Source organism: Cebidichthys violaceus, unplaced genomic scaffold (genome assembly GCF_023349555.1).
Source record: "Cebidichthys violaceus isolate CVI_PGR_0920_01 unplaced genomic scaffold, fCebVio1.0.p SCAF_9, whole genome shotgun sequence".
NCBI lineage: Eukaryota > Metazoa > Chordata > Actinopteri > Perciformes > Stichaeidae > Cebidichthys > Cebidichthys violaceus.
In genome coordinates this window covers 7,967,673-7,979,864 of record NW_027176975.1, presented here as the reverse complement: position 1 = coordinate 7,979,864, position 12,192 = coordinate 7,967,673, and the positions used below count along the sequence as shown (strand labels likewise).

The window sequence follows — 12,192 nt, the reverse complement described above, 5'->3', positions numbered from 1 at the left end:
TGGAGTTGCACAGATTGAATTAAATTCACTCCATTATTCCATTACAATTAAAAAGCTCTTTGATCTTAATTGATTAAAACATGTGATCATATTTAATCATACTGTAGTGTTTACAGAAGTTAACAGATATAATGTAGTTGTATATGAGCAAGAATTTGGACCCGGTCAAGGATCTGGAGCCATGGTTAGGAACCACTGTTTGTATATTAACTTTTTACCAAGTGAGTTCCCAAACTTAAATCACTGACAAGTAATTATGGATGAAAAATTATTCAGATCCTTCACTGCAGTGACCGTACTAATACTGATGAATCAATTCACTATGACTTTTTATGACTTATGACTTTTTATGGTATACTATACTATGACTTTTTATGACTTATTATGGAATGTTATACTATGACTTTGTTATAACCTTTGCTGTAGTTGACCTCTTGGCATTTAACTTAATGCAATACAAAGATCACTTAAGTAAATAAGATGATTATGACATATGACTTATGAAATGCTTATATTCAAGGTAATTTAATAGTATTATTAGTAATAGTATTTCCCAATTAATGTAGTAGAAATATAGTGACAACAAATAAATATTCTCCCTCTCAATTTTACTATGAATGGAAATAGAGTAAACATACTAATTTAGTTTGGGAAATTGCAGAGATGCACAAGCAGTAAAGCAAATCACATGAAATATTGCACATATTTTTATTGCAAATTATATGGTTTACATAAGTTGAAAATACAAGCTATATTATTTTTCACTATACATGCACTGCAAAATAATTTTAGCCACAACACATCAGATGAGCAAAACAATACTGACTGACCAAAGGTCACCAACATATATTCATGGTTGATATGCTGTCAAAATATCACGTTTGACATTTAATGTAGTTTTGCCAAGCATCTGAAATTCTATCTAACAACCACGTAGAAGGCAAAAGTTATTGCAACACTTTATATCCCCTTGACCAGGAGGTTTAAAGAAAATTCACATTCAGTTTTACGTAAGCACCTGAGAGCAGAGTGGACCGAGAAGGCACTTAGTGCTGATGAAGCAGTGCTTTGGAAGAATAGTTAAGATACTTGTTCAAGTCCTGCATAGCATGGAAGTATAAAAGAGACCACACTTTCAGTAATAATTAATATTTAGTTTTTAATTAGCCTGCCTGGTTTACAAAAAGGGACATGTATAAAAATATAAAGGGCTAAAGGCAAAAAAGCTGACATTTTTACTTAAATGCTTTGTAGTTCCAGCTTAAGGCACAAACAGGTGTACACTATATAAAGCCGTTTACAACAGTGTGTGTACAGCTTCTTGTACTTCATGAGCTTTTCAAAAATTACGCCGAAAAACATTTTATTCATGTGTTTTGTACATTTTGTATAGCTAAATTAATAATTAAGGACTATGTAATAACTTAGAAATAAAATTGTTCATTAAAAACTAAAAACTACAATTAAGTACCCAAATACATGGACAACTACACAGTATTCTTTTCCAAGTGTTTGTAAATCATGCGACTCATGTGCTTTGAATTTTGGTAGTTTTACTTCAGACTAGAAACCATAGCCATACCACATTTTTCATTCTTGTTGTGTCATTCATTTTTTGAGGATAACAAGTAAACCCAGCCATTATCTTATGTTAGGATATAAATATAGGATATTTAAATTTTAAAATCCACTATAAAAAGGTACAAATTATTACAGCAGAGATTACATTTTAGTCTTATATTCAGTGTTAATAGTGATCTGGATCATTAAATCTGTTAACTTCAGACACTTCACTCACTAACTTGAAGCATTCAAGAACATTTGTTGAGTAGCACTTTGATTCTAGGTATAATTATCTTATGATCATGCAAATGAATATCTGGCGAACAAAGAAATACTGAGTTTAAATCTTCAGCTGCTTTTGGAAACTAACCTCAGAGTCGACCAAGAATGAGGAAAAGGCCTAATGAGAAAGTCAGAACAGACACACAGATGATCAAAAGTGTGCAAATATTTGACGTGTAACTACAGAGCATACACTCCCACAGTAACCTGTCAGATGACGTGAAGGGAGCCATGTCAAGATGCAGATTGCAGACAGCAGAATATAAATTGCTATGTAAACTAAGCGGATCACTGGAGTAAAGCATAATGTCTTGCAGTCACACTGTGTAATCAAGATCAGCATTCAGCTTATTGTACATCTCATAAATAGCATCAACAGTGGCGGTGAAGTTGATGAGGAATTTTCTGATTTTTTCCAAGCATTCCTCTTCCTTGACCTCCCGACCCTTGGAGAGGGCCTTCATGAAATCTGTCTTATATGGAGCAGCGAAAAGAGCTGCCTAGAAGAGCAAATAGAAATGCCAAATTTGTGCTCAACTCTGTGCAGTTAGCACGCTCTGCAATACTTGTCTTTACAAATAACAAACAAAATGATACATCTGCTCGCTTATATGTGTATATATTGTATATATAATATATATATATATATATATATATATATATATATATCTCATAAAAGACATTTATATCAACTCTGAACTCACCTTGAAGAGCTGTTGCACAAACCAGCCATGATACCTTTTAAGGGCTATTTCATAGGCTTTGGTGACATTGACTCGAATGAGGTTTGGGTTGCTATCATCTTTTTCACCATCCACCAGGCTCTGTAGGAAGACTTGAATAAATCGTAGACCCCTGGTAAATAAAGAAGACATGCGTGGTTATGGGTGCAGACCTTGCTCAAAATTTAATACACACTCGAAACCCAACAGTCCATAAAACCTGAAATGTTAAATTTCTCAAACCTTTTAAGCCACATTAGTGCCAACGTTGCTCCAGCTTTGGGCCATTCTGCTCCATGTATTTCTTTCTCTGCCTCCAAAATATGCTGGAGTGTCTTGAACCGTCCTGGGTTGGTATCGTAAACCGCCTTGATTTTCTATTAGGTAATCAGAACCTTTTTATTGTATTATAATGTTATTGAGAAATGGAAGAGGAGAGCCACAGTTTTAAGTTAGGTCACATGAAAGAATAATCATACTCACTGTGATGTTACCAGATAGATCTGCCTTTATTGGGGCAAAAATAGTAGAGCCAAGGCAGTCTGAGGAGGAATATTTACACAGAGAGTGACTGAGAATTTAGGGAGTGAAATTCTACACATGTAAACCAAACTATTGAGTCTATATGACAATATTATTACATTATTTGGAGCGTCTCATTGTGACCACAAACCTCTATCAACATAGAAGCTGAAAAGATAACTGTAAAAGCTTGACTTAATTGCAGTTGTGCATGTGTGGCTTTTTGTTGGATATTATCTCATATCTTTTTAAATTGCATTTACAAATTTGCAATCATGAAAATGTCATAATATTTGAACTAGTCACTTACCCACGCAAATTGTTCAATAGCACCACTGGAATACATTACATGTAAATTAGCACTATCTTTACAGAAAGCATACATTTAAAGCATTATACTATATTGATGTTAGTAAATACTACTATACATTTAACTGGGGCGCAAAACTAGTGAGTTTGACCTTTCAACAGTACAGACTCTTGTAGTTCTGTCTAAAAACTCCCATTGCACCACATTCAAGTCAAAATCACATAACTAAAATCTAAAATGTTAAACAGGATTAAAGAGACAATACCCATAAAAGGATTTACAAGACATCCAGAAATTTCGAAATTTATGAAATTGTGCAGATACTACATTGCTTCCTGAATCTGAATATTTCAATTGTTTTACATTATGTATGATACAGCTTTAGTTACGTGGTGGACCAAGCAGACATACACAAGGCAAAGTTTAAAGGGAAACTTTGACGCTTTTAAACCGGCTTTGTATCGTTGCTATAAGGGTGGTATGTGCAAACGAACGATGTTCGGCTTCCCTCTGTGTTACCGGTGCCGGGAGCTCCGTGCTCACATGCTGCTCATCTGTTGAGGAGGAGCCGATACAAAGCCGGTTGACAATTTGACAAAAATTCCCTTTAAGACTGCACCTATAACAAAGGGTCCTGAAATACATCTTTACATCACTGCAGCGGGTTGAGAAGTCAAACCAATGAAAAAGCAAGATTTTCAGGAGGTTACTCTTTAAGTGAAATACTGGAAACATCCTAAAGTGGTTAAAACACTCTACAATAACTCTACATTGCTAGATTAGGTCTTCAGTGTCTACTGTTTTCACAGACACATCATCACTGTATTATCATTAGGTGTCCTTTAATTAGGCTAGAGGATTTGGTGACGGGAAGGCGAACAATGAGACATCTAGAGTCCCGACCACACACGACTCCTGGTTGACCCACCGACACAACAGAGAGTTTTCAGCTCCTGAGCTGTTCGTGGAAACTACTCATGACAAAGTCCGCTCTATTGTGCTAATGTCATCGCCACAGCACTAATGGCAACATATCTTGTTTCGGAGATATCTTCATGTTGTATGGCTCTGTCTAAATTTTCCACTCTCTTCACAACATTTGTGTTACAAAGACACAGTGTATCCGGAAACAACAAAAGTCTCTGAAAAGTGACAGTAAAATCTATTCAACATTGAAATAAAACTAATATAAACCTTTAACAAGAATAAGTGCTTATATACTTTTGTATTAACAAAGAACATTGTCTGTTCAGTTCTTGGCTAATTAAAGGCCCTACAAACACACACAGGTGTTAATTATTCTGGTGGTGTTTATTCTTAAATTGGACAAGGCCATGCAGGGAATTGACTGAGGTCACTTAACTCAATCTACTTAAAATAATCATAAAAATAGTTCTTGCTTTAAAATAGGTGCAAACATAACAAGGGATTCAGGACGTACTGTCCATGTAGTCCTGAAGAAGAGGTCTAAGTAGACAAACTAATTTAGAACACCTGAGTGAATGTACTATGAGAGCGTACAGGACTTTAATGGCTTGTAGGAAAGTTGGCCAATAAATTTGGAGGTCAGGTTAAACAATGGCGACAAGGAGGAAAGAGCTTAATATTGACATCAGACTTGGTTCCTCTCAAGGGTTTCACATGGCAAATTCAATAGAGGACCTTTGGCATATTAATACAGAATGAAGTCGCACAAAGATGCCCTGGTGCACCATGCTGCCGGTGAATGGGCATGGGGAACTCAACACCGTACTAATCAATTTTCACAACTTAAAATCTAGGCCAGTGGATTAAATTATGCATGCTAAAGGATTGTGGACAGCTTGATGGTGAGAAATACGATCCAAAAAAGATTATCATTTGGAAAGAGTGAGATTGTTTCATTGGGTTTGATGGAAGTGTTGTGACAGATTTTTCTCACATAAAGTTTAGTGTTTATTAATCAAAGTTAAACAAATCCCACATGAAAGGTGCATGACGGTGGAAAAAAAGGTCCACGGCAGGGGACTTCTGTCATATAAAAAACAGCATTTATGTGCATGTCAAGCCAATTTAACAGTCATCAGGCTTAAAGCATGCAGCATTGTGAATCTACATGCTTAAAATAAATATCACTTAGTCAGTGCCATCAATCTGGTCTACACTGTAACTGTACAACTCGAATAACTCAGCCATTAAAATAAGATGAATAGAAATACATTATAGAGGTACCTCTTCTCTCTGCAGCCAGTGGCATCTGGACTTGAGCCTACCTACGTGGTCTTTAAACTGTGTCACACTGTGGAAACTTCACTTACCAAAGAATGGTGGAAGGTATGACACAGCCTCCAGAAACGGTCTTGTTTCCACTTGTCTGTCAGCTGGCATCTGTCTGAACTGGTGCTCCATTAGCAGAGCCATCTCTTTAATCCGGACACACTCGTACCTCTGAAATGATAGCAACAGGCTCTCAACCCTCCACTGCGGATGTACAGTGACACCAGAAGAAACGGTGTGCCATACCCCACCCGGAAAGCACTAACGCGCGCAAACACACACACACACACACACACACACACACACACACACACACACACACACACACACACACACACACACACACAGTCACCTACATTGAACCCCAGCAGTGGCGTAATGTCAAGTAGACGGCTCGAGTGATCGAGTTGTTACTGGTAGATCCGGGTCATCGCCACCTGTCAGGTAAAAGGACCGATAAACAGCCTTTAGACAGAGGTCCAGAACAAACACAAGAACGGAACCTGATGTGGTCTAATCAGCTGACACTGGTCTTCCTCTGCGTTTAATCACATGTGCTACTTTACTGCCAACTAATGGATTTCCGTGGAACATCTTTAAGTGTTGAATTACATTATTTGTAGCCTGATAATCTGTTTTAATTTGCCATTTAGTTCCACTTCATTAATATATTTATTATTTCATTATTTATTTCAATCTGACCAAGTTTAGTCGGTGATTCAAACGTCTGCAACCAGATTATAGCCTATTATTTACAATATGTGTCATTCTATTTTATTCTAACAATACTAGTAATACTAACTGGGTAATGTTGGTGATATTGCCAGCGTTTTATTTGTGAATCAAATGGCCGAATACATTATCAACGGTTGTTACCGCTTTATTTTCCCAGTAGACGACTAACGTCACATTTGTTTTTAAAATAAAACCGTTATAGTCGATTAAACAAAGGATCAAAAAAATAAATGAAGTAGAATGTATATTGCTCGGCTTTTTTACAAATTAAAAAATGAGTACGCCGATGTTTGGCGGAAAGGAATTTCGCGTTTTCATTTCAGCGTTAGGCAGTTTTGACCTTTACCTCGTTCCGTAGCGTGGGAGTAACTAGGAAGTGTATGGGTAACTAATGAAAACTGTGGGGATTGACTCCATGGATCGAATATTTGAATAACGGCGATTTGTCTGTGTCTTAGTGCAAAACGTAGACTGCCTTTAACAAACTTCGAGAGACAGCGATTGAGTTTACCACTAAAAAGTGAGTGAGTGTTATTTATCGAGCTGAAATGGTCCAGAAGTGTTGATGGCTGCTAGTGAGACGTGTAACGTTAGGGTTTTGATTTTCCTTTATTACCTTTACCTACATAATAAACGATAAGGCCTATAACACATAACACTAGCAAAGACATCATTGGATACTTTTTGTTTTCTGTATGAATGAGCTTCAACTCAACGCACACAAGTAACGTTAGTGCTTGGCTAAGGCTGTCCAGGTAACGCTAAAGCTAACTAACGTTAATTAATAATACATCAAAGCAACGTAGGTTGAGGTGATTTCTTCTTATAATGTATGTTAATCGTGATTCAGGTAACATGGCTCTGCCGACCTCCTCGGCCCACGTGCCCAGTCGGTCCCGGGTGCTGGCCGGACAGCTGGCCCGGCAGCGGGAGCAGGAGGCCCGGTGTCGACAGCAGTGGGAGCTACATGCTCAATACTTTAAGGAGCAGAGCGTCCGCAGCCAGAGACAGGCGGTGTGGAGTTCCCGTGAGTCCTACCAGCAGAGGTAACTTCATGCCTCAGTGGACTGGACGTACCCAGTTACCACATAAAGCTGTCTCTAATACTTTCATTGCAGACATCTTTGCAACAGTAGGAGGTAAAACAAAGCTATCCAGTTTAGGACGATTGCTTAAATTTGACTATGATTTGTGCTCCATGTTCATGTTTATTTTTATGATTGCCATGGGGCTACAACAGCCCCTCACTAGACGGATCTGTAAGTAATCAACCTTTGAGTATAAGGTGTCTGTATTCAAACGTTTAAAGAGAGACAGTGATCTACAAACTACGGCTCCCTGTGAATTTATACACATCTCAGGCTCACATTGGCTCTTTGTTTGGAACAACAAAAATCAGCCTTAGATTTTCCTCTCAGGACCTGACTAATCTGCTGTGTAAGTGTGGCCACATAAAGGAAGGTGTTCAGGGAAATGCTACTATTATTATCAAATATGTGGTGAGAGATAAATCAATTGTTAAATCAACAAATGTCAAAATACATATTTTTAAACACAGTTCACATTATTTAACATTATTCCATGGCTTGTAATAACGTAATGTAGAGAGAACATTCGTAAGTATTGACAAGTAATGAATGGAAGTAATGAAAAAAAATTTACATTCATGACTACCAGCGTTAATAATCATTCCACTTTGAAATATCATAGTAATAAAGTTTTGATGGTATTCACTGAGAGCAATAGTGCGTAAGTCAATGCCTCTTTTTCAATGTTTAGTTATTGGATATATGTGTCTTGGGCTCAGTAACTAAATATCAGTGCGTCTACCCTTAAATCTATGTAACCGTACATAAATGTGCTGTGCTGTACGGTGTTTGTGTAAATGTGTGTGAATAATGAAGGGCATAGATAAACCAGAAGTGTTTTCTCTTCAAATAATGAAGAAACCCAGTTGGTTTCAGCAGACAAATGACAGAAAATGAAGGCAGAACTAATTCTCTTTTCCTCTGTTTTGTCAGTATGTCGGCATACAATAAACAGAGACTGAAGGAGGAAAAGATGGCCAGCCTGGAGCAGCGCAGGAATCGGCTCAGGGCCATGCTTCAAGAGGAGCAAGACCGGCTGGAGGCGGAGCTGAGGGAAGTAGTTCCTGACAGGAGCGCATTGGCAAGTCAGCTGGTGCAAAAGACTGAAGAGCTTCGTACAGCAAGAGAGGAAAGAAGGAAAAAGGTAGTTTTACTTAAATTAATTGAATTAGTTGTATATTTCCTTTTCAGGACTGATCATGGTGCTCTGCCATAAGTGTATAATCCTTGTTATTTCTCTTTTTTATCTCTAGCTTGCACAAGAGCTGCTGAGGGAGCACTGGAAGAAAAACAACACTGAGTTGCGAGAGGTAGCTACGTTTAAACTATTAATGGAAAAGCAACACGTTGCCAAATCTCTTACTTCAAAGTCTCACTGTTGATGAAGTGATAAATGGCCTCAGGAATCCTGTAACCATCCTGAGAGCTCTGCAAGAGGAAAAAACAGACACTTTTTGTCAAGACGTCCACTTGATCTGGAAACTAATATGGCTTGTGATACAGCTATTCCATGACTTTCTGTTAACCTGAGTCCAGTGTTGACCTAAGAGAGTAAAATGTTGTGGTGTCCCTTCTGCTGAGGGTCAAGTTCATCAGTAACTCTGTCCCGTCTATGTCCTTTCTCGCTCTTTTAATCTGTCCACAGGTTGAGTCAGCGTTACATAAAGATCATGTTGTCAACCAATGGCAGGAGCAGATATCTGAGAAGGAACAGGTAAGACATCCATCACAGCTACAAGACAAAATAGTTCATTTTATTTTTATTACAGTGTTTTGATAACTTTCTATAAATGACAAGTGTTTTTGAACTGTAGCTCCTTGTTGTGAGTGGCCTAAGGAATCTCCAACTCACAACAGGGGCCGACAGGTCAAAGCACTTATTATTCACAGACATTCCCATTCATATCAACATGTTAGGATGGTCAGAGCGGCATTGCAAAAAACTGTGACTGACGTAACAACACTGTAAATTTCTCAATTCATTTTACAGTGCTGTGCATCATTTTCTTAACTAGTCATATGACCATGGCATACAGTTCAATGTCCTTTCCACTCTCATTCTATTTCTATGGTTATTACTCAATTTTACTCAGACCAAATGTGTAAAATTTGCTCTCCAGTACATTTAAGCAACACCTCCCTCAAGTCAGTGATGACACATCGGACCCACAAGTCGTTAAACTTTGTCATTATCCTTTTAGGTGACTAATTATTTATGTAACAAATTCATGCTTAATTAAACAGTGCTCATGTCATCTGTGAGCACAGTATCAAGTCTGAAATCTACTCATGTTAATCCTCTCAACATGGTACATAAGAAAGTTAAGACACCTACTGTAAGTGACCATCTCTCCGAACATGCAGCAAGAAGTGGCTGAGCAGGAGCAGAAGAAACGCTTTGAAAATGAGTACGAGAGGACCCGAAGAGAGGCTCTGGAGAGGATGAAGCAAGCTGAGGAGAAAAAGAACACAGAGGAGCTGAAGAGGGCGGAGGAACTTCGCAAACAGATGGAAGAACTGAAGTTGAGGGAAACGGAGGTATTTAGAACTTGGACAAAGCATTTCTTTTTGGAAAAATGATCACAGATGAGTTTTTTTTTTAAGCATTATTTCTCTTTCAGGCAACTCGCTTGAAGAGGGAGCAGGAAGCTCTGCTGGTCAAACAATGGGAGCTGGAGAAGATAGAGGAGGAAAGGAGAAAAGTGGAGGAAAGACGAAAGAAGTGTGAGATGGGGTAAGGGAAGCTCTTTATGTAGATAACTTCTCTAAATCAATATGATACTTCCTTCTCGGGAGCCATTGGGTTCATTGGATTTGTGTTGCACCAGGCATTTCTTGATCCGTCAATATCGTGCTCAGCTGAAGAGGAGAGCCCAGCAAGTGCAGGAGGAACTGGTTGGTCTACTTCACCCACTTTTGTCACAGTATATATTTCTACATGTAATCCCACTTGGCTGTCTTTCACACCTTCCTCGATTTCATCTGTGGCCACTAGGAGGCCGACCGTAAGATCTTGGCAGGCTTGCTAGAAGGACAGCAGGACGACAGGAGGATAGAGACTGCACGAAGGGAAAGGGCCATCGCTGATGCTGCCTGGATGAAACGTGTGATTGAAGAGCAGCTTCAGTTGGAGGAGGAGAGGGAGGCTGAGTTTGACATCCTACACAGGTAAGCACCAAGATTCTGTAAGCTCTGACTCTGCAGAAAAGGAACTCCCTCGCTTCTCCTCAAATACAAACCAATGCATCTCATCCATTTCAGAGAAGAAGCTCAACATGTGTGGGAGAAACGAGAAGCACAGTGGGAGAAGGAGAGGAAAGCCAGAGAACGGCTCATGCAAGAGGTGAATTGTTTTAAAATCAAGCTGAAACTCTATTTGAATGTAATTTCAAAAGATATGACTACTTAATAACCGCTCTCCTATCTTCTTCTACTTGGAAAGGTACTTGTGGGGAGGCAGCAGCAGCTGGAGCTTAAGATGCAAAAGAACAGAGAGGCTCAGGAGGAGTCCCTGAGGAGACGAGAACAACTGATCCAGGAGCTGGAGCTGGAGAGGGAGACCAGATGCCAGGAGAAGGAGCAAGAAGAGGGACGTAGGACGGCACGGATGCAAGAGATAAATGCTCAGGTTGGCACATAGTGCAGTGGTTTGTGTTTTCATTGCACTTTTGATCCCACACAGCAAAGTTCATATTTTAGAAAAAACATAAACAGGCATTTCAACCCACAGCACATGATCAGATGATATGCTTTTTATAATCAAACAGTGTGTAAACAAGTGTTTCTGTACATCTACTGTAGGTGGAGCAGCAGCACCAAGAGCAGTGGGAGGAGCAGTGCAGGATAGAGCAGGACGAGGAGGAGGACAGGGAGGCCCTTCAGATTCAGGAGGAGGAGCTGAGGCTGGAGATGCAGAGGATGGCCAAGAAAGGGTACCAGGAGAAGGTAAAAGATGAAAGTCAAGCTGAATGTCAACTTTCCAAGGTCCAAAATGCTCTTTAATGTTGAAAAATGCTTGAAACTGTCTCCTTTCAGATTCACAGCAGACCTCGATCTGCATGGACATGAGCAACCTGCCTGAAGTCAAAACAGAATTGTGAGATGTATATTTTTCTACCTGTAAATCAGCTTTAGCAGTTTTGCAATTTTTCAAAGTGTGTCTTAAAACAAAGCTCACATGCCTATATGTAGATCGTAACAGTTAGTGGTCTCTGTAATTGTTCCTCCTGTCCATGAAGAGATCCCTCAAAGTATCTGATGGACAAAATCCACAGTCCTCATTCAATGAAAACATCCAATTCAACTTTCATCAAATCCAGTTGGGACTTTTTCCTTCTGTAGTGTTTTCTTGCTGAGCCACAGTGAAGAGACAACAACACAAGAACTGTGAATTCAGTCTCACATCTCTTACACACAAACATGTGAACTTATCCTTTATTCCCTTTTAAAGAATGACGTAGGTTATGAGGTCATACTGTGCCATCCTTATGTTAATAATGTCATGTTGGTTGTTTTCATGTGTAGAAAATAAGTAATGGATTTGTTTTGCACTTTTTTTTTTTTTTTTAAGAGCTGTATATTTTCCATCCTGAATTTAGAGATTAAATAAAATAATTTAAATAAAATAATTTCAGTTTTTTGTATTAAGGCAATGCAAAGTTAAACTGGATGAATTCAACATCTGGCAAATCACAACAGGCTGTATTTATAAATT

At 38.7% G+C, this 12,192-nt stretch overlaps 2 protein-coding genes across 4 annotated transcripts; one reads left to right on the top strand and one right to left on the bottom strand.

The window, feature by feature from the left end:
* Nucleotides 1-694: 694 nt before the first annotated feature.
* gltpa (glycolipid transfer protein a) lies at nt 695-6,125 on the bottom strand. 2 transcript variants are annotated; one of them, XM_068704157.1, is made up of 6 exons: nt 6,012-6,125; nt 5,697-5,826; nt 3,051-3,109; nt 2,811-2,944; nt 2,550-2,700; nt 695-2,345 (listed from the first exon to the last, which is right to left on the bottom strand). In XM_068704157.1, exons 2-6 carry the CDS (start codon nt 5,797-5,799, stop codon nt 2,163-2,165), a joined length of 630 nt encoding a protein of 209 aa, XP_068560258.1. In that variant the 5' UTR covers nt 5,800-5,826; nt 6,012-6,125; the 3' UTR covers nt 695-2,162. The 2 variants fall into 2 exon arrangements, with proteins under 2 accessions (XP_068560258.1, XP_068560259.1); XM_068704158.1 differs by having other exon boundaries at nt 695-1,963.
* A 648-nt stretch (nt 6,126-6,773) lies between these two features.
* tchp (trichoplein, keratin filament binding) lies at nt 6,774-12,094 on the top strand. Of its 2 annotated transcripts, none has more exons than XM_068703344.1 (13): nt 6,774-6,910; nt 7,241-7,436; nt 8,412-8,622; nt 8,732-8,788; nt 9,124-9,192; nt 9,843-10,016; nt 10,100-10,212; nt 10,307-10,373; nt 10,474-10,646; nt 10,740-10,821; nt 10,921-11,106; nt 11,280-11,423; nt 11,514-12,094. In XM_068703344.1, the coding sequence occupies exons 2-13, from the start codon at nt 7,246-7,248 to the stop codon at nt 11,544-11,546; spliced, it is 1,500 nt and encodes a 499-aa protein (XP_068559445.1). In that variant the 5' UTR covers nt 6,774-6,910; nt 7,241-7,245; the 3' UTR covers nt 11,547-12,094. The 2 variants fall into 2 exon arrangements, with proteins under 2 accessions (XP_068559445.1, XP_068559446.1); XM_068703345.1 differs by having other exon boundaries at nt 6,774-7,145.
* Nucleotides 12,095-12,192: the final 98 nt, after the last annotated feature.

Bases quoted from the DNA above. Each gene is read 5' to 3' on its own strand.
- tchp (XM_068703344.1), top strand. From the start codon at position 7,246: ATGGCTCTGCCGACCTCCTCGGCCCACGTGCCCAGTCGGTCCCGGGTG. The intron at 10,213-10,306 runs GTAAGGGAAGCT...GTGTTGCACCAG, and splicing joins CGAAAGAAGTGTGAGATGGG to GCATTTCTTGATCCGTCAAT. The intron at 11,424-11,513 runs GTAAAAGATGAA...GTCTCCTTTCAG, and splicing joins AGAAAGGGTACCAGGAGAAG to ATTCACAGCAGACCTCGATC.
- gltpa (XM_068704157.1), bottom strand. From the start codon at position 5,799: ATGGCTCTGCTAATGGAGCACCAGTTCAGACAGATGCCAGCTGACAGA. The intron at 2,945-3,050 runs GTGAGTATGATT...ATTACCTAATAG, and splicing joins ATCTATCTGGTAACATCACA to AAAATCAAGGCGGTTTACGA. The intron at 2,701-2,810 runs GTTTGAGAAATT...TTTATTTACCAG, and splicing joins GCACTAATGTGGCTTAAAAG to GGGTCTACGATTTATTCAAG.